At 39.2% G+C, this 19,013-nt stretch overlaps 1 protein-coding gene across 1 annotated transcript in view; it reads left to right on the top strand.

Moving 5' to 3' along the window:
• LOC147034933 (vomeronasal type-2 receptor 1-like) overlaps positions 1 to 19,013 on the top strand; it is a 93,891-nt gene that overhangs the window by 59,618 nt on the left and 15,260 nt on the right. Inside the window, exons 7-8 of the mRNA XM_085859447.1 lie at positions 2,179 to 2,302; positions 2,519 to 2,908. Of these exons, the coding sequence (XP_085715573.1) occupies positions 2,179 to 2,302; positions 2,519 to 2,908 (514 nt within the window). The remainder of the gene's footprint in view (positions 1 to 2,178; positions 2,303 to 2,518; positions 2,909 to 19,013) is intronic.

Below are 19,013 nucleotides of genomic sequence, written 5' to 3'. Positions count from 1 at the left end.
AGGGAATGCAAATATTTACATGGATCCAAAAAAGAACACACTGCAGACATATTCCGGTATCATGAACTTGCACACTCTAACTTATATAAGGACAGGCACCATCAGAAACATATCCCGAGGAAAGTGAGAGAGAGTGAGAGAGTGAGTGAGAGAGAGAGTGAGAGTGTGAGAGAGAGTGAGTGAGTGAGTGAGTGAGTGAGTGAGTGAGTGAGTGAGTGAGTGAGTGAGTGAGTGAGTGAGTGAGTGAGTGAGTGAGTGAGTGAGTGAGAGAGAGAGAGAGAGAGAGAGAGAGAGAGAGAGAGAGAGAGAGAGAGAGAGAGAGAGAGAGAGAGAGAGAGAGAGAGAGAGAGAGAGAGAGAGAGAGAGAGAGAGAGATAAAGTACGAGGTGTTGGTGACCTCTCTTGGTACCTGTCATGGCCGATGGGCCCACGTTTCCCAGTTGTTTATGAGGGGGAGGAAGGGAGTAAAATTGAGGATGTCTAAGGTGTGTTGTCAGAGGAGGTGTGATGAGGTGTGATGAAATGCAGATGAGGTGTAGAGAAGGAAAATTGGAAAGAGGTGCATGTCTGTGGTGTTGCTCTGAAAAGAATGGTTTTTGGGCCTTCCCCTCACCAATTGCTCTTTTGCATCCACAGCAGATGAGACAGAAGACAAGAGACAGAAGGTGTTGGAAGATAACTTACGAATGACGTGTAAGAAAGTCTGCAAATGTGACTGTGTTTTAGATTGCCATAATAGATGTGCTCAGCATGATGCCTGGATTGCTTGCTCGCCCAACGAATGTATCAGCATGCTCAGCTCTGCCCTCCGTCCCGTGCAGACCTCATCAAAAGCAGAAGTGTCTCTTTAAAATCTCAGAACCAAGAACTGAACTCGTTTACAGGGTATTTCATATACAACTGGTGAGGGAGGAGCCCAAAGTTGGATCAGGACGGTCGGTAGGCATTTCCAGCACCCCATTGATGCATGGATGCTTTCCCAAGTATTAGCCCCACTCCTGCAAGGACTTGTCACCAGAAATGGTCCCATTTGCTTCTTCGTATTTCCACCTTACTCTTCTTCAACTGTAACATGCGCATGGGTATCCTGGGGCACTTTCCGGCCAAGAATGTGTGCTGACACCAAATGAGGGTCATAATTGAGAAGAGCGCTAGGGCTCTCCACAAAACGTGCAACAGATTGTCGCACATACTTGCTCCTCGAGTTACATGCGGGAACATTCCAAACACAAGCAGCTGTAAGGGTATGTGGCGTCCATTGTTCCTCAATATCTTCAAAGGACAGTGGTGGGTGTCCATGGTGGTGGCTGTGGTTGTGGCGTTTGTAGTGATTGTATGAGGTGGTTTGAGTGTTGTAGCAGTTATGGTGAGGTAAGTGAGCTTGAATTGATGTAGGGGTTTTTTATAAGGGCGTTTCAATGGTTATAGGAATGGTGTCGCATTGTAGTTACATTACGGCAATGTTCTGGGGTGATAATCGGTAGGGGATTGGCACAAAGAAAGAATGAAGTTTTGGTGGCATATGCTAAGGAGCTGTCTTTTGTTACTATGGAGGTATGGCATGCATGAAGAGAAGATCATGTGTGCAGAAAAGTAAATAAAAGAGATAAAATAATAAAGAATGGGAATAAGACCGACCGAAAAGTCCTCGCAATGCATTTTGTCCCATAAACCACTAGACATAAGGGAAGGGCTATCTAAAACAAATGCTCATGAAATAACTGCCTCAGGACTGCTATATGTTGTATGCCATAGCCCCGGGGGAGCGTCAGCTTTCCAGAACTGTAACGGTATCTTTCCTCAAAGAGAAACCAATTGTGTGCAAGTCCACTTACTAAATTCTATGCCTAAAGATGAATATGCGAAGTAAGTTGTTTATAAAATGGATGTGGATGTCCCTAGATCATGTTGAATGTAAGAATGAGGTTTGTGAGTTGAAGAAAATTAATTTGAGAGATTACGTTAATCGAGTGTGGATGTAGCAATGCCAACGTGATCTGCCAAATAAACTTATCTTGTTTCCTTGTGTAAACTTTTAAGAGCTAATGTGTCAAACTTCTCATTCATAACATCAACTTCTGAACAAATTCCTGCATATTCAACCTAATGCACTTTATCGGCAATGACTGACCAAATGAACTTGTGTTTAATTAAAGTTTTGTGTGCATGCAACTTCAGGTCCCACGTTCTGTGTGTAATGAGCCCTGTCAACCTGGTTCTCGGAAAGTATCTTATCAAGGACAACCATTCTGCTGTTATGACTGCATTGGGTGCATGGAAGGAGAATACTCTAACAATACAGGTGAAAATTACTACTTTTCAACTGAAATGCAAAATTATAAGTGACTTCATGTTGTTAATAATTATCATAATATTAACAATCAAGGTAGTGAAAATTCTTATTATGATTATGACGACATTTTATTTTAATTTGTTTAATTATCAATGATGCAATGTTTCCATAACAGTCCAGTGACAGAGTTGACAATAACAGTGTGTAAATGCAATCACTCTCAAGATTCTCAAGAATGTCACCGCTGCCAGAAATATTTTTGGTCCACTGAGCTCCGTGATGGTTGTGTGCCAATGCCGGAGGAATTCTTGGATTTCTCTGACCCACTAGCTGTGGCTTTGTTGATGACTGCATTGTTGGGGATCATGGCAGCCATGGTGGTTGTTTTGCTTGCATTTCTAAAACATGAGTCGCATGTGGTGAAGACGACAAACGGTTTTCTGGCGGGAGCTCTGATTATTGGTGTAATATCCTCGTTTGCCAGCAGTGCGTCTTTCCCGGGACAACCCACAAATGTTTCATGTCATATTCGTGAGCCAATGACGTGTTTTTTTCTTTCAGTTTCACTTACATCTGTACTTGCCATGTCTGCATCCCTAATCATCTCCTCAAAAGGTAACATCATCAACATGTAGTGACATTAAATTAAAGAAACATGTTTATCACACAAAATAAACAAATACTTTTCATCTTTTAAATTCCTATTGTTTCAGCTGTTATTGGAAGAATAGGTGATTATGTTTTGATTTATGATGGGTGAAAAAAAAATTCCTGAGGCTTTTTGAATAGACTGAGTCTTTGGATCTGACCTGAGCTGTTTCAGGTCAGGTCAGATTAGATCTGTGACTTGCTTCAGGAACCATGTAAACCTGTACTAACCTGTTCCATGGTCAGGTTGTCTGTGACTAAACAGTCTCCCCCACCAAGTTTCTTGGTGAGGAAGGTGTATGATATGGACACCCAGCAAGATGAAGAACAAAACCTGTCAAAGGGTGGAGGAGCTCCTTGTGAGCAAACTGCCACCATATCTAGTGCACAAATGTATATGTGGACATTGTCCTGCAGCTGGGTTGCTTTTGCTTAAGAGGTTGTTGGCCGGATTTGAATGCTCTGGCCACCGTGATATCCTTCATTCCGCAAAACATTTGAAAAGCATAAAAGGTCTGAAAACCCACTCCGTGGGAGTACCACCTTTCCAGCTGCACTTCGAAGCGCAGCTCACCAGATGACAGGGTTAGGGAAAAGCCTTGGGGACCCCAAATCTTTGATGATAGAAGGGGAACCAGGGGTTACCTTTCCGGGTGAGATTGCGGTAATTTGTGTCGGAGTGTTGCTGAGGTGTTGTCCACCAGACCGTGGTCTCCTTGCGTTCACCTGAGGTGGTCCCTTTGGTTGGGTGCCTGGAATGTCCTATTCCTGAGAGAGGATGATCACCTGTCTCAGCAATCATCTGAGCTCAAGCGTTTGGACATCCGAATTGCAGCACTCTCTGAGGTTCTGAGACCGAACAGTGGCGAGATCATGGTGGGTGGTTACACCTTCTATTGGTCTCATCACTCTGATGTACACCATGCCAAAGGAGTTTCTGCAGCTGTGTCCAACCAGCTGACTCCAATGATAATTGAGGTAACACTGTTCAAAGAGCGCATTTTTAGATGAAGGCCTCGTCATGCCTTGGGTGTTGTTTCCCTGGTATTTGAATATGCTACGAATGAGGCAAGTGATCTCACAGTGAAGGATTCATTCTATGCCACGCTTGAGTCTGTGGTTGATCATTTCCCCAGGTGAGATACTCTTCTTGTCTTGGGGGATTTCAATGCATCGACTCGAACTGATAGGGAGGCTTATGAGACATGTATTGGTCCCCAAGGGTCTGGAACTGTGACCCAGAATAGCACTAATTTCCTTGACTTTGAAGAAGTCATGGACTTAGAGTGGCTGGGTCAAGGTTTCAGCACCCACAGGCTCATTACTGGACTTGGTATTCAAATGCTGGTGGTGGCAAAGGAGATGGACGAGGTGCTTGTTGATGGCCACTGGAGGATGACCCAGAATTGCAGGGTGTACCGGAGTGCTCAGTTACTCAATAGTGATCACAAGCTTGCTGTAGCAACTCTGAAGTTGCATCTTAAATACAGGAGAATGTTACCATCCAAGCATAGGCTGGATGTTGGCAAGCTCAAGGATGAGAGGGTAGCTGAGGAATTTGCAAACAGGCTGAGTGTTGATTTGGGGGTCTTGATGCTTTTGGAGATCCTGAAGAGATGTGGAGTGCCATCAAGACCACCATCCTTGATGTTGCTGGTGAATGTCTTGGAACTCATCGAAGGGCGAAGAAGAATTTTGTCTCTCAAGGGACACTGGATAACATTGAGCACAGTCACAGGGCCAGGCTGAATGACAGAGCTGTGCTGTTCAAGAAGCTGAGGTGTAAAACTGTATGTGCACAAAGGGTGGATAAACAAGGAGGCCTATGTGTGAGGAATCTGTGAGGGTGGAGCATCACCTGTGGTCAAGTGATTCTCGTCTTGCTTACAGGAGAATTCGCACATTGCATTCCTCAAGTCTGTCCCTCGGTGTACCGCAGTTAGAGCAGAGGGTCGTGGGCGCTTGACAGAGGAGTCCGAAGTGAATACCCACTAGGCTGATCCACCAGCTGTCGAGTTGGTGTCAGGGGTGTGACAATCCCGATTTCTGACCCTCCAATCAACTAGGGTCCACCATCGATTTTGCAAGCACAGGCTGCAGTAAATTGGTTGAAATTGGGTAAGGCTCCTGGGATCTGTGCAATCCATGCTGAAATTCTCAAGGCTGATGGAAATGCTGTTCTTGTTTTGTTGCATACAGTTCTGTGCTCTGCCCAGAATACAGGCATCATCCCAACTGACTGGAAGAGGGACCTTGTTGTCCCTCTCTGAAAAGGGAAGGGTGATCGCCAAGACTGCAACAACTACTGAGGGGTTACACTGCTCAGTGCTGGGCAAGGTCTTTGATGGGATAATTATTGAGAGGGTTTGCCACCATCTGCTTGAGCACCAGCTTCCAGAACAGTCAGGATTTACACAAAAGAGGTCAAAGATTGACCATATCCTTGCTCTTTGGGTCCTCACTGAACACAGATGAGAGTTTAGGCAGTGGCTGCTTGCAGCCGATGTTGATCTCTGTAAAGTGTTTGATTCAGTGAATCTGGATGCCCTCTGGAGGATTCTTGGTCTTCGTGGGGTAACACCAAAACTGATCAATCTGAAGTCTGCAGTATATTCTGGTACTGAGAGTGCTGTGAGATGTGGTGATGCCATTTCTGACATTTCCAATTGTTACTGGAGTTCATCAGAGTTTGTCCTGGCCCCCACACTTTTCAGTACTTGTACAGACTTGATACTGAAGAGGATGTTGGAAAGATCAAGCTGTGCTGCATCATTGGGGATGTCAACATATCTGACCTTGATTTCGCAGATGATGCAGGCATCTTTACAGAGACTCTAGATATCCTTTTGGGGGCCCTCGAGGTGCTGAATGAGGAGTCAGAGCCACTGGGATTACGGATTTCCTGGGTCAACACTCAGATCCAGGCTTTCAATAACATCTTGGATGCTGCTATCCTGTCTGTACCTGTTTGTGGCGAGGATGTTGAGGTCACGGAGAGAATCACATACCTTGGCAGTGATATTCATTTCTCTCCTGGCTGTGAGCCAGAGGTCAATAGACATCTGGGTCAGGCCTGGGGAGTCATGGATTCACTGCATCATGGGGTGTGGCACTTCCCGTACCTGTCCAGGAGGACAAAAGTCTGAGTCTTCAGGTCCTTGGTGCTGCCATTCTTGCTCTATGGATGTGTGAGTTAGACTCTGACCAGGAATGTGAGATAGAGACTTAATTCCTTTGGTACCAGGTCTCTTCGCAGAATGCTTGGCTATCGCTGGTCGGACTTTGTATCCAATGAGCAGTTGCTGAGAGAGAATCAAATGAGATTTGTTACCTGCATAATCTGGGAGCGTCAGCTGTGGCTATTTGGACATGTGTCTCGTTTTCCTGATGCTGATCCTGCTCACCAGATTCTCTCAGCAAGTGACCCTCGTGAGTGGAAGAGGCCAGTGAGCCGACCACATGCCTCATGGTTGCAGCAGGTTGATCAGCATTTCAAGGAGATGGAGATAGGCCAGGCATCTGCCTGGGGGATGGCCAGATGGAGGCTCCTGGAGTACCATAGGAAAGTGGACGCAGCTACGCTCTGCTGTGCTGCATGCTCCCATAACCGACTTGACCTTTGGATAAACAACATAAGCACTGGCTCGATATTAACAGAAATATTAAATATTAAACAAAAAAATGGCAATCAGAGATTGCAGATCCTCACCAGGACTTGGTTTGTGTGCTGTTTGTGTTGTTTTGTGTGGTGTATTTTGTGTGGTGTTTGTGTGCTGGTGTGTTATGAAATGAATAATAGACATAACCAGAACTGCCACTTTATAACTGCTGGCAGTAATCACTGGTCATCAAGATATCCTGTTTTGATACAACCCCGCATTGACCGGACACTTGACACTTTCCCCATGATGTTTAAAAAAAATATATTATTCAATTGAATTCAGAATGGGATTAAAATTAATTAAATTGTCATAAAATGGAAGATGAAATCGGTACAGACCTACACAGGAGTCATCTGAAGGAACCTGAACAAGAAAAAAGCAAAGTTAAAGCATCAGGAGTAACCAAGATAGGATTCGGGTTTCAGCTGCTACTACTCTACTCTCAAAGCCATGCAGATGCAGCCAATTGAGCCTTATTCAAAAAAATAAAAATTATAAAAAAGAACCCAGATCAAAAATTCAATAATTCTGGCTGCCACACAATGCCTCTGATCAGGTTGAAATTAATTTTGAAGCTTCATGACGATCGATGAAGTTGTTCAAGAAAGATAATTTTTAAAAAGATTTTCACAAAATCCAATATGGCCAACAGACTATGTGACCTATCAATTATTCATGAATACAAGTAGTGTGAATATACTGATTCTGGCTCACTTTTCCCCATGTAAGTGAATGGGGGATTTTCAGCGATTCATATTTTTTTTCCCTAAAAAGTAAACCCCCTTTTTATCACAAGGTATATTTATTTGTCTCCCCTTTTAACCGAGTGACACTTTTTTAAATAACCAATGCAATAAGATAAAGATTTGTTCAAATAGTAAAGTAGTAATGTGATTTGTTAAAGGTGATTCTCAAGAAATATCTGAAACATCTAAGCCTCCGGACACTCTTTTCAAATAACCAATGCATATTGTTTCGCTCACTCATTGAACCTATAAAGATTTGTTCATTCTCAAATTCCTTCAATAGTTCAATTTTCTTTGCACAATAATCCCCATCTAAAATATTTAAAAATAAAACATTTGAATCTTTATATTTTTTTAAGATACCCCTTTTTCTGCCATACAAATGTATAGGGAGAGCTCTCTGACTCAATACCCATTAGGACAAAAAAAACCTCATACAAATGTACAGGGAGAACTCTCTGACTCTAACTCCACTCAAAGGTGAACCAACGAATGGGGGAAGGTTTTTAAGTGTTTTCAGTTCGTGCCGTGAATATGAGGAAGTATTCTGTGAGAGACAAGGCCTCGTGGTTATATTTTAAATCAGAACACTAACAGGCTAATAAACGTAAATTTTATCAAAATCATTCAAAGCATTTTCATTTTGTGTTAAAAATGGATAAATGCTTGGGAATGAATCGCCCAAGCATTTCCCATGCTGAGCTGTCTTGCCCGAAATGTCATTTCCCCGTGTGGACACATGCCCTGAAAAATTCCAACATTACGCAATTTTACTTCAAGTTGTTTTATAAACGAGCCGTCAGTCGTAAACTTTGTCTGAAAGCTTTGTAATTTTTCTCATCTTGTCATATTGAGAAACGATTGAAACATGATCTATCTTTCGTCTGAAGAAGAAGAGAATCCATTACAATATCGGTAAGTTTGTTTGTGTTCTTCCTCTGAGAATCACAGTGAAGCAACTGATTATTAATTAAATCACTGTATGACTAATAAATATTGGACTTTTTTTTCAACAGATTCTCCCCAATAACAACATCGTTGATCGCCGATGTTGAAAATGAATTAGTTATCCGAATTGCATGATGTCTGGGCAGAGATGTCTTATTTTGTACAAGAGATTCGGATTTTCAGGGAAGAAATGAGAGAAATAATTAGCGACTGGAAGACATTGTTGTTATCTCCGATAATCTTGAAAGATCCGACTTCAAGGTGAGAAACACACACGTGCACGTGCATTTGTGAGTGTATGTATATCTGCTTGTCTCTGTTCATTTCTATATCTGTCTCTGTCTGTCAATATCTCTCCTGAGTTTTAACACATTATTTTTTTTTATTTTTCAGTTTAAACACCTGTCTGGATGAAACAAGTGCACAAGTTAATTGTCTGCAGGAATCTGACCTGGCACTCAAGACATCTGAAGCAGACTACTTGGATATTTCATCTGTTTTTACAACTGAATATTTAATATTATCAATGTTGATCAACTATAAATGCTTTCCTCACAATTATCTGATTCTTAACTACAAAAAGCGAATCAAGGACATTTAGGGGGGGTGGGGGGGGAGTGCACGCCCCAACGACCCATCACCCCCTCATCCCACCCCCTCCCCTCTCCGTGTGTGTGTGAGGAAGGGTGGGGAGTGGGATGAGGGAGGTGGTGGGTCAAAGTTGGGGCGCACAGAGGGAATGAGGGGGGGTAGGGCTTGTGTGGGTGGGGTTTATGTGGGTGGGGCTTGTGTGGGAGGGGTTTATGTGGGTGGGGCTTGTGTGGGTGGAGCTTGTGTGGGAGGGGCTTGTGTGGGAGGGGCTTATATGGGAGGGGCTTGTGTGGGTGGGGACTTCTATGGGTGGGGTTTATATGGGCAGGGTTTATGTGGATGAGGTTTATGTGGATGAGGTTTGATGTGGATGGGTGAATAGATGGGTGGATGGGTGGATGGGTGAATGTGCGGGTGGAGCTTGTATGGATGGGTGGCCAATTTTTTTAAATTAAATAAACATGTTGTGTGTGGCGAACTAATTAACTAATTGATTAATCACTAATTATGTGAATATGATGAATGTGGGTGGAGCTTGTGTGGAGTGAGGTTTGTGTGTTGAGCTTGGGTGGGGTGGGGTTTGTGTGGGGTGGGGTTTGTGTGGGTAGGGTTTATGTGGGTGGGGTTTGTGTGGGTGGAGCTTGTGTGGGTGGAGTCAAAAAGGGGCGGAGTCAAAAAAAATTCAATTTATCTTTGTCTTTTGTAATTCCTGTGAATAAAATGAACCTAAAATCTCTTCCCCTTCTAAATCATATATCTTATAAGTCCAAGGAACCATATCTATTCATAAACAATTTTAAAAAGTTCGTTCGTCCATCGTTTAAGATAACCTTTTTCAAAATGAGATTTCCACCAATGTATTCTTACGATATCACCAACTTTGAACTTAGGTTTTCTGACATCAATCTCTTTTTCATATTTTAATTTTGAAAATGTTTCTGATGGTTTCATATTTGTTGACGTGTCAATCGTGTCATTATACTTATCCACAATATCCTGAATAAAAGATGCCCATTGTTGTGAACCGATTTGTGTGAATTTTTTATATAGTCTCTCTTTTAAGGTACGATTCAAACGTTTAACAACAACGGCCTTTCCTTCATTAAATGTACTGTATAATGCAATACTGTTATTTTTTAGAAAATTCATAAAAGTCTTGTCATAAAAGTCTCCACCCTCATCAATCCACAATTTTTTAGGTTTGCTCTTACTTTGATTGAATATCTGTTGAAAGGCTAACATAAGAATATTAGCTGTTTTGTTTTTTAAAGGGACAACCCATGCATATCTACTCCTCAAATCAATCACGGGAAAAGCATACTTGTACCCCTTATCATGATTGAGTTCAATCAAATCAGTGAACCAGATATAATCTACTTCCTTGGAATTAACCTTCCTTCTCTGAAACTTTGTGAATATTGGTTTATGTAATTCATCAGCTAATTGCTCTTCAATCTTAATGACATCATTAGAGCCTATAAGTTTTTTGAATTTCCAAGTCAGGTCAGGTCAGGTATGGGACCACTTTCCGCCGGTACTCCAGGGGCCTCCGTCTGGCCATCCCCCAGGCAGATGCCAGGCCCATCCCCATCTCCTTGAGATGATGGTCAACCTGCTGCAACCACGAGGCACGTGGTCGGCCCACTGGCCTCCTCCACTCATGAGACTCCCTCGCTGAGAGAATCTGGTGAGCAGGATCAGTGTCAGGAGAATGAGCCACATGTCCATACAGCCGCAACTGACGCTCACGGACTATGCAGGTAACAAATCTCATCTGAGTCTCTCTCAGCAGCCGCTCGTTGGACACAAAATCCGACCAGCGCTAGCCAAGGATTCTCCGAAGAGACCTGGTACCAAAGGAATTAAGTCTCCGTCTCAGATCCTTGGTCAGAGTCCAAGCCTCGCATCCATAGAGCAAGACTGGAAGTACCAAGGACCTGAAGACTCGGATTTTCATCCTCCCACACAGGTACGGGCAGTGCCACACCCCATGATCCAGTGAATCCATGACTCCCCAGGCCCGACCCAGACGTCTATTGACCTCTGACTCACAGCCAGCAGAGACATGAATATCACTGCCAAGATAAGTGAATCTCTCCATGACCTGAACATCCTCACCACAAACAGACACAAACAGGACAGCAGCATCCAAGATGTCACTGAAAGCCTGGATCTTAGTTTTGACCCAAGAAACCCGTAATCCCAGTGGCTCCGACTCCTCATTCAGCACCTCGAGGGCCCCCAAAAGGATATCTAAAGTCTCCGCAAAGATGACTGCATCATCTGCAAAATCAAGGTCCGAGATCTTGACATTCCCAAACGATGTACCGCAGCTTGATCTCTCTGACATCCTCCCTAAAATCAAGTCCATACAAGTGCTGAAAAGTGTGGGGGCCAGTACACACCCCTGACGAACTCCAGTAACAACTGGAAATAAGACCGAGATGGTACCACCACACTTCACAGCACTCTCAGTACCAGAGTAGAGTTCAGACATCAGATCGATCAGTTTTGGTGGCACCCCACGAAGACCAAGAATCCTCCAGAGGACATCCCGATTAACTGAATCGAACGCTTTACAGAGATCAACATAGGCTGCAAGCAGCCCCTGCCGAAACTCTCGTCTGCGTTCGGTGAGGACACGAAGAGCAAGGATACGGTAAATCGTTGACCTCTTTGGTGTAAAGCCTGATTGCTCTGGACACTGGTGCTCAAGCAGATGGTGGAGAACCCTATCAAAAATTATCCGAGCAAACACCTTGCCCGGCACTGAGAGCAGCCTAATCCCTCGGTAGTTGTTGCAGTCTTGGCGATCACCCTTCCCTTTCCAGAGAGGAACAACAAGGCCCCTCTTCCAATCAGTTGGGATGATGCCTGTGTTCCAAGTCCAAGTTTCAATTTAGCACTGATCATCTTCTTCATGATAAAACTATCAACTTTTTCTCTCAAAGTTGGATTTTGTATCAGAGACAAATTATACAACATTTCTCCATAGGCTTCATGCTTTTCTTCCAAAGTTGTGGTATTCCCATAATCAATATCGTGCCTCATGCACACTTCATCAACCCTATTGATGGGCTCACTCCATGATTGGGGATTGTCTGCCTCATCTTCTCTTTTATCCAAGTTTGTGCCTGGACCACAGAAAGAATACACTGGTAGATGTAATTCCCCTGGTATTCCAGTAGTTGTAAATGTACTTCCTGATAAAAACTTTTGTATATCTCCTCCGAGTTTGTATTGGAGATAAATTGATTTTTTTTTGAACCACACACCGAACATATACCTTTTTGTATAACCCTGTTATTTTTACTTTTAAAATATGAAATATTTTTAGTATTAGTTTTCTTTTTACATTTGAGGCAATAACTCATTTATTTATGAGAAAAATTGCTACAGAGTGCGAAAACCTTTTTAGTTTCCAACATGCACATTCGATTCTTAATTTTAAAAACATAAAGAATCCTTAGAAATGCCTTTACTCTCTCCTCCATTTATTTAAGAAAAAAATGAAAACCTTGAATTAAAATCAATATCTTGCCGATGACAATAGTCTCATCGAAAATATTGCAAATAGACTTGTCAATTTTTTGTTTTCCTCCTCGGTGGGTTGAGTTATTTTCTGTAATACCTCCAATCTTTTTTTCAGCTCACTGGTTTCCATATTTTCATATTCATTCATTCTCGCTCTTTCCTCCCTCTCCTCCCTCTCCTCCTTCTCTCTTTTCTCTCTCTCCTCCTTCTCTCTCTTCTTCCTCTCCTCCGTCTCTTTCTTCTCCCTTTCCTCCTTCTCTTTCTTCTCCCTCTCCCCCTTCTCTCTCTTCTCCTTTTCCTCCTCTTCTCTTTCTTCAACTCCTTCCTCATCCCTTACTATCCTTGAATCACTTACACCCCATAGAATATCATACATATATTCAACAGGATTTCTTGTTATTCCTGTCTCCAGAATAATTTTTTTTACAACAGGAAACCAATAAAATTTCTTTTGAATTTCTAAAAGAGCCCTACCTTTTCTTAACTGCATAATTTTTTCATTATTTAACATTATAATTAAATCTAAAGTTGTCGGTTTATCAACATCAGCATAATGCCAATCTATTATTGAAAATACCTCATTCTTATGTTGTTGAACATATTTATTAAAATACCGAATACCCTTTTCTTGAAAGTATGCTTGGACACAGAAATGATAATTTTCTTGAAGCCTTCTTGCCATCATTTATGTATTAGAAATATATGTTAGAATAACATGATGACAAGAAACATCTCCCCATCTTCCCATAGTTAAATCATTTTGTATTTCCCTACTTATTATAAAAAATCCTTTTTTCTGTTTTCATGATATAAACGAGGGCAAAACCATAATTATATTTACCCTTATTAAATTCTTTTATTTGTTGTTTACGAATCGTGCTTCCACAAAACTTATTCTCTATACCAAGTGGATAATATTCTTCCTTACGAGACTGATTTAATTGCTCCAGGTCTTTTCGGTCAATTTTAAATGACCAATTATACCCTAAATCATTCATATCTTACCCCCATTATTCTATTCTCATACAAACGATACGCCCTTCTTTCTAAAAATATATTTTAATTCGAACTGTGAATTCTGTATGACCTGGAGATAAAATCAACACTTCTGTATCTTTGGAATACACGGCCGTTTTATTTAAGGATATTTATTGTGATAAATCGCTTAATCTCACCAAGTCATTCGTGTCAGTCGGGCTTGGATAATTTTTTAATATATAAGCATTTTTCATATTAATATTTTTGGTTGTATTATATTTATGTCGTTCAGCCTGTGCCTTTGTGTAATAATTTGATAAATCAATATCCAGTTCTTGGGATACACCAAAGATAGAACCATCTTTCCCAAAATAAGTCATTAATATTAAATTAGAAATAATGTCATAAAAAAAATTATTTTTGTTGAATTGAAATAACACTGAGACATAATTGACCACAACACTTGGAATTTAATTCTTCGACTTGAAATGTTTGATAAACACCATTCTGTAAGAATTTTATGACTTCAACAGGTGGTGGAAGACCAAAACTATCAAAATAATATTTGGCTTGACTATTGAAAATACAAACCCAATGAGAACCGTTCCCATTATTATCTTCTAAGGTCATAATAATATTCTTTGTACGTTTAGGCACGTTTGTTAATTCATCTCTCATACAAATTGAGTGAGCCAGTATCGTTCAAGATTTTAACCTTTTTTCTTGTGAGCAAAACATCAATTCTTACTGCTCCTTTTCTCTGAATTGTATTAACGTTAATCGTACAAGGCTTTTGATTTTGAACACAAGATGACAGTTTATGAAGATTGATTTGATTAACATTTTCCCCAGTTGGGACTTTGCCACCCATTAATTGAACAAAAAATTATGTGAGACCAATCATAACACCATTATCTGTATTAATCTGCAATTCTGTTTCTTCCAAAAGCAAACAATATGTATCAACTTCTTCACTCTCTCCTCTTTCAATTTATAGGGAAGTATCCACTCGATTAGACTTTATAGTTTCCTTTTGAGCACTCAGGTCACATGCATAGATTGTATACAAACTTTTAAATGCTGTCAGATCCAAAATAGGTTCTTTATTTCCATTACTTTCACACACCTTTTGGTAAGACTTGTATGCTTCAGAAAAATCATTTTTTTCCCCAATTCATTTCCAGTGTATCTCGTGAATAAAATGTTCCATCTCGAGAAACACGAAGTTGTTTCACCTTAGCATTATCACTCAATGCATCATTCTTATCAGTCGCAGTATCGCCATCTGGCTTTTTAAAAGTGATCCAAAGATATCGTGGCTTTCCTTCCAGAACACCCAAACTCCACGTGTAAGTGGTTTGGTTTAGTTTAACGTATTGACATCTTCTTTTGAGGTATGATACACTGAGTGGCTTCTTTGAGTGAATTCTTTTATTCAACATCTCTCCTGTTTTAAGATTAGGAGTTTATTCACGAATATACCAACTCATTTCATCAATTACAAATTTATTCTGATCACCAAAAGCACGAGCAACTCCAAAAAGTAATCTATTTTCATTATCATTCCTTTATAGTTGAAATCTAATTTTAAGACCATACAGAACTTCATCATGATCACAAAATCCAAATATACCTTGAAGAGGAACTGCCACAGTAAAACTATTAACTGCTATTGTATCATCATTTTACGCTCCTTTCCTTTGAGTATATCCAGGGTCTCTGGTTGTTCCCGTTGACATATCAGGAATAAAACCTTCGACAGCCCAGTTTCCATTCTATCACTTAATGTATATAGTGTACATTTCATCATTTCAGATACAGCAGAGACATAATCAACCACTTCAACTTCTTGTGTTCCAATGTACAAACGAACACTATCAAACATTTTCCAGATGAAATAATTTACAAGTGTAGCATTTGTGTTATTCCCAGCCTCAGTGAATGTAAATTTGCCAACAAGAAACTTTCGGATAGATTCAAATAAGTTTGTTGATTATTTATTTCAAAACTTTTTGTACCATTTGTGTTCCGGGCTGTTCCAGTAATTGCATTTACCTTGAAGTAATCTTCTTTTTTAGTGGAGTTTGAGATGATAATAGTATCATCCAAATCATAGATAATATCAATTGCTTCCATACTTGTATTTATTTTGGAAAAAAGATGTTAAAACTTTTGAAACCCAGACCCAAGTATTTCAATTATTTTCTGTCGTTCTTGGGGGGAAAACTGAGTTTTGCCTTTCTTAATTTCTTTAATTGCTTGTAATATATGAGATTCCTTTTGGGCATCTTTTATGCTCTTTACAGCACCTGCTACATTTCCCACAGCAGAAGCAGTTGAACCAATTCGGTCTTTATGTTTAAGAATAGTTGAACCAATACCCATTAAAGTATCAATTATCCCATCTCCTCTAAATTGATGTCCCTCACCCCTTTGTCTCTTAGGTATATAGTATCCTTGACCAAGATACATACCTTCTCCCTTGTAGTATGGGGAAAGGAACATCCCATCCCCTGTGATTATTATATATTTTCACAACTCGTGTTTCCTCACAATAACCATCGTATTTATTTATTGGAAAACTTCACGTAGGTGAATTCTGATGGATATAACTTCCCCATTAAAAGAAATCATACTATTATCTTGGTCGGTAATCCTAAAATTTACTCTGTGTATGGTTTTTCCTGACACAGGGAGATAAACCAGATTTTTGGGTTCCATATTGAATTTATAACCAATTGGGATTGAGTATGCACTGAATGAAAATATTGCATTTGTTTTTATTCCATCATTATAAGCACCATCAATCAAATGACAGTGAATTCATACCGAATTTATTCCTGAGGATATTTGAATGACATTATCACAGTAAAACGTCCCATTAGTTTCAATCTTTTTTGAGGAGAAACCCAAAAACTCTCGAAATGAATTATCAATTGCGAAATCAACCTTGTAGTTATTTTTAAGTTTAATCGTTGATTTTGAAGGATGTTTTTGAATCTGGATAACAATATTTTTTGGTTCATCACCCTGTTCTTTCATAAGACGAGCAATTTCAGAAGATATTTGAGAAATCTCATATGCTCCGGGTGAGACTGTTATCATTTTGTATGCACTTCCTCGATTATAAATAAACTTGTCATTTTTATCAGTTATATTAAATAAGGTATTATAAGTCTCCATGGACAATAAAGATGCCTCATATTCTTTTGTTGGGTCAAGTTGTAGTGGGTCTGGGAATGAATATGTGTGGTCGCTTGTTGTGAAATTAAAACTCAGGATTGTGCTTCTCATCTTATTTAATATAAGATAAAATGTCTTTATATTGAGATTTATTAATTATTTTCATGTTCATCAACTGCTCTAAAATGGCTGATGTTTCATGAAAACAATTGTTATTTCCAGCCTTCTTACTACCAAACAACAATCACAGTCTATTAACTAATTGCGCTCGGTTATTTATAAGAAAACTAAAACCTGAACCAAGGATACTTAAAGCCTGAATAATGTGTTTCTCCTTCTCATTCTTGCTACGTTTACCAGAAAGACGAACCCTATTATCAACAGATTTCAGCAGATCAATATATACTCTATCATCATTATTTTTTCATATCCAATGGCAAATTAAAATACTTTGATTCATTCGTCACAGTTGAAGCTTGTCTTCCATCTTTTGTGAGAAGAAACATTAATCTGGGTGTTAGTTTAACAGGGGGTTGAGCAGACCTCAAGAACCTTAATTCATCATTAAATATCAATACCTTTTCTTGAACAGGATGAAATATTGCTGGTTGTTCTGTTGGAATGAGTCCTGCTTTGGTTTTTGATTCCGCTGAATATTCATTGTTTTGAATAGCATTCACAATATAAGCAGGGGGGGGGGTGATTAATCTCTTCCAGTAGTTGAAATAATACTTCATCATCATATTCTAATTCCCCTATATGCTCTAATTCTTCCTCCATCATTTGATCAAAATCTTTTAACATTTGAATTTTTTTAGGAGTAATTCTACTGTGGGAACTGTGGAACCATCTACAATTTTTTCTTTGGAAGTTTTTAAAAGTGGTTTGAAAATTTTCTCTTGTTTTCTTTCATATGCTTCTTCACCCGTTAGTTTCTGTCTGCATTTCTTCTTTATGTCTTCCTGTTGTTTTACAACTTTTGAAACCAACTCTTGATAAACCTTAAATCTTCTTGCTCTTTCTTTCGCATCCATTTATTTCTTGGAAAATATCATGTAATAGCTCATCTTGTTTCACAACAATATATTTATATTTTTCAGTCGTGTGCTTCATGTAATCCTCAAACTCTTTTTTACTGGATAATGGAGAACAATTGTCTCTCCAAAAATTGTATATATCTATTGAATTTAACTTGTATAAAATTAAAGTATTAGCATTGTTTCTGATGGAACGACGAGGAAGTTGAAAGTATGATTGACTAAGTTAAATACAATTACAAGAAGAATGTCTCCCTCTTGTGTAGTAGCTGTCCATTACCGTTTGGTTTCTCTCATTAACAAAATCATCAAAGATAACGAGGTTCTTTTTTGATTTATCCAAATCTTGGGGAGACGGTATATCATCCGTATTATCATGAAGAATACAAGTTATCGGTTTTGATTTCTTTTTACATCTCTGTGTATCACAAAATACTTGTATTATAACTTCAATGTTATAATCATTGAGATTGTTTTGAAGTTGAAACAAACCGATTATATCTTCTTTTTGAAGACCAGCATTAAAACCTTGTGAGAGTAGTTGATACTCTGGTTAAAAACTCGACTTTTTGAAACTTATTAAATCATCATAATCTAAAAAGTTGGGAGTCAGGAGCATCTTCAAAAGTAAGCAGGTTTTTCTGCATCTGCTTGAACCAACTATGAGACATCTTAATGAATTTGGGAGATTTTTATGGTTGTTTAAGTTTATCTTATTTTCCCAAACGAGTAAAAAATCATCCATTTATATATTTGGAAAACAGTTTATTTAATTTATTATTGGGTTTTTTAGAAACTCTATATTTTATCCTAAGTTCAGGTTTAATTCCAAGATAATCCAATATTTTATTTATGCAATATCTTGTGTTGATATTTCCCTGAAAATCACATCCATGAATAATATACAACAACAATCCTTTGAACATTTCTATAATATGTTCAGTTTCTTCCCTTGTTCGGAAAGGTGTGTTATCACCCTCATACATTACATTCATTTCTCTAATCAATCTTGTAAAGTAATTCATTTTTGGTGTGAATCTAAAAGAATTATTTTCCTTTTTTATATTTTTTATTATGATTAATTATAAGATAATCATAGAATATACATTGTTTATAGGCTTTTTACTCTGTGTTTTATCCCCGTCTTTCACACGCAGGACAATTCTCAAATTTGTCATATGGAGAATCAGTGAAGTCTCGCATATTTATACAGTAAAACTTTACTTAAACTAAAATTCATCTTCAGAATCATCTATACTTTCAAAATCTTCAGTTGAATATTGACTCATATTTAATAATATTACCATTGATATCTGTATACTTTTTTCATTACCAGATTCAACTACAACATTTTGTATATGAAAGGTAATTTTAAAATTATCCTTCACTACCA

This window comes from Eptatretus burgeri, chromosome 1 (assembly GCF_056783735.1).
Source record: "Eptatretus burgeri isolate ZD-2024b chromosome 1, Ebu_testis_v1, whole genome shotgun sequence".
Lineage (NCBI taxonomy): Eukaryota > Metazoa > Chordata > Myxini > Myxiniformes > Myxinidae > Eptatretus > Eptatretus burgeri.
This window is presented reverse-complemented; position numbering and strand designations above follow the sequence as displayed.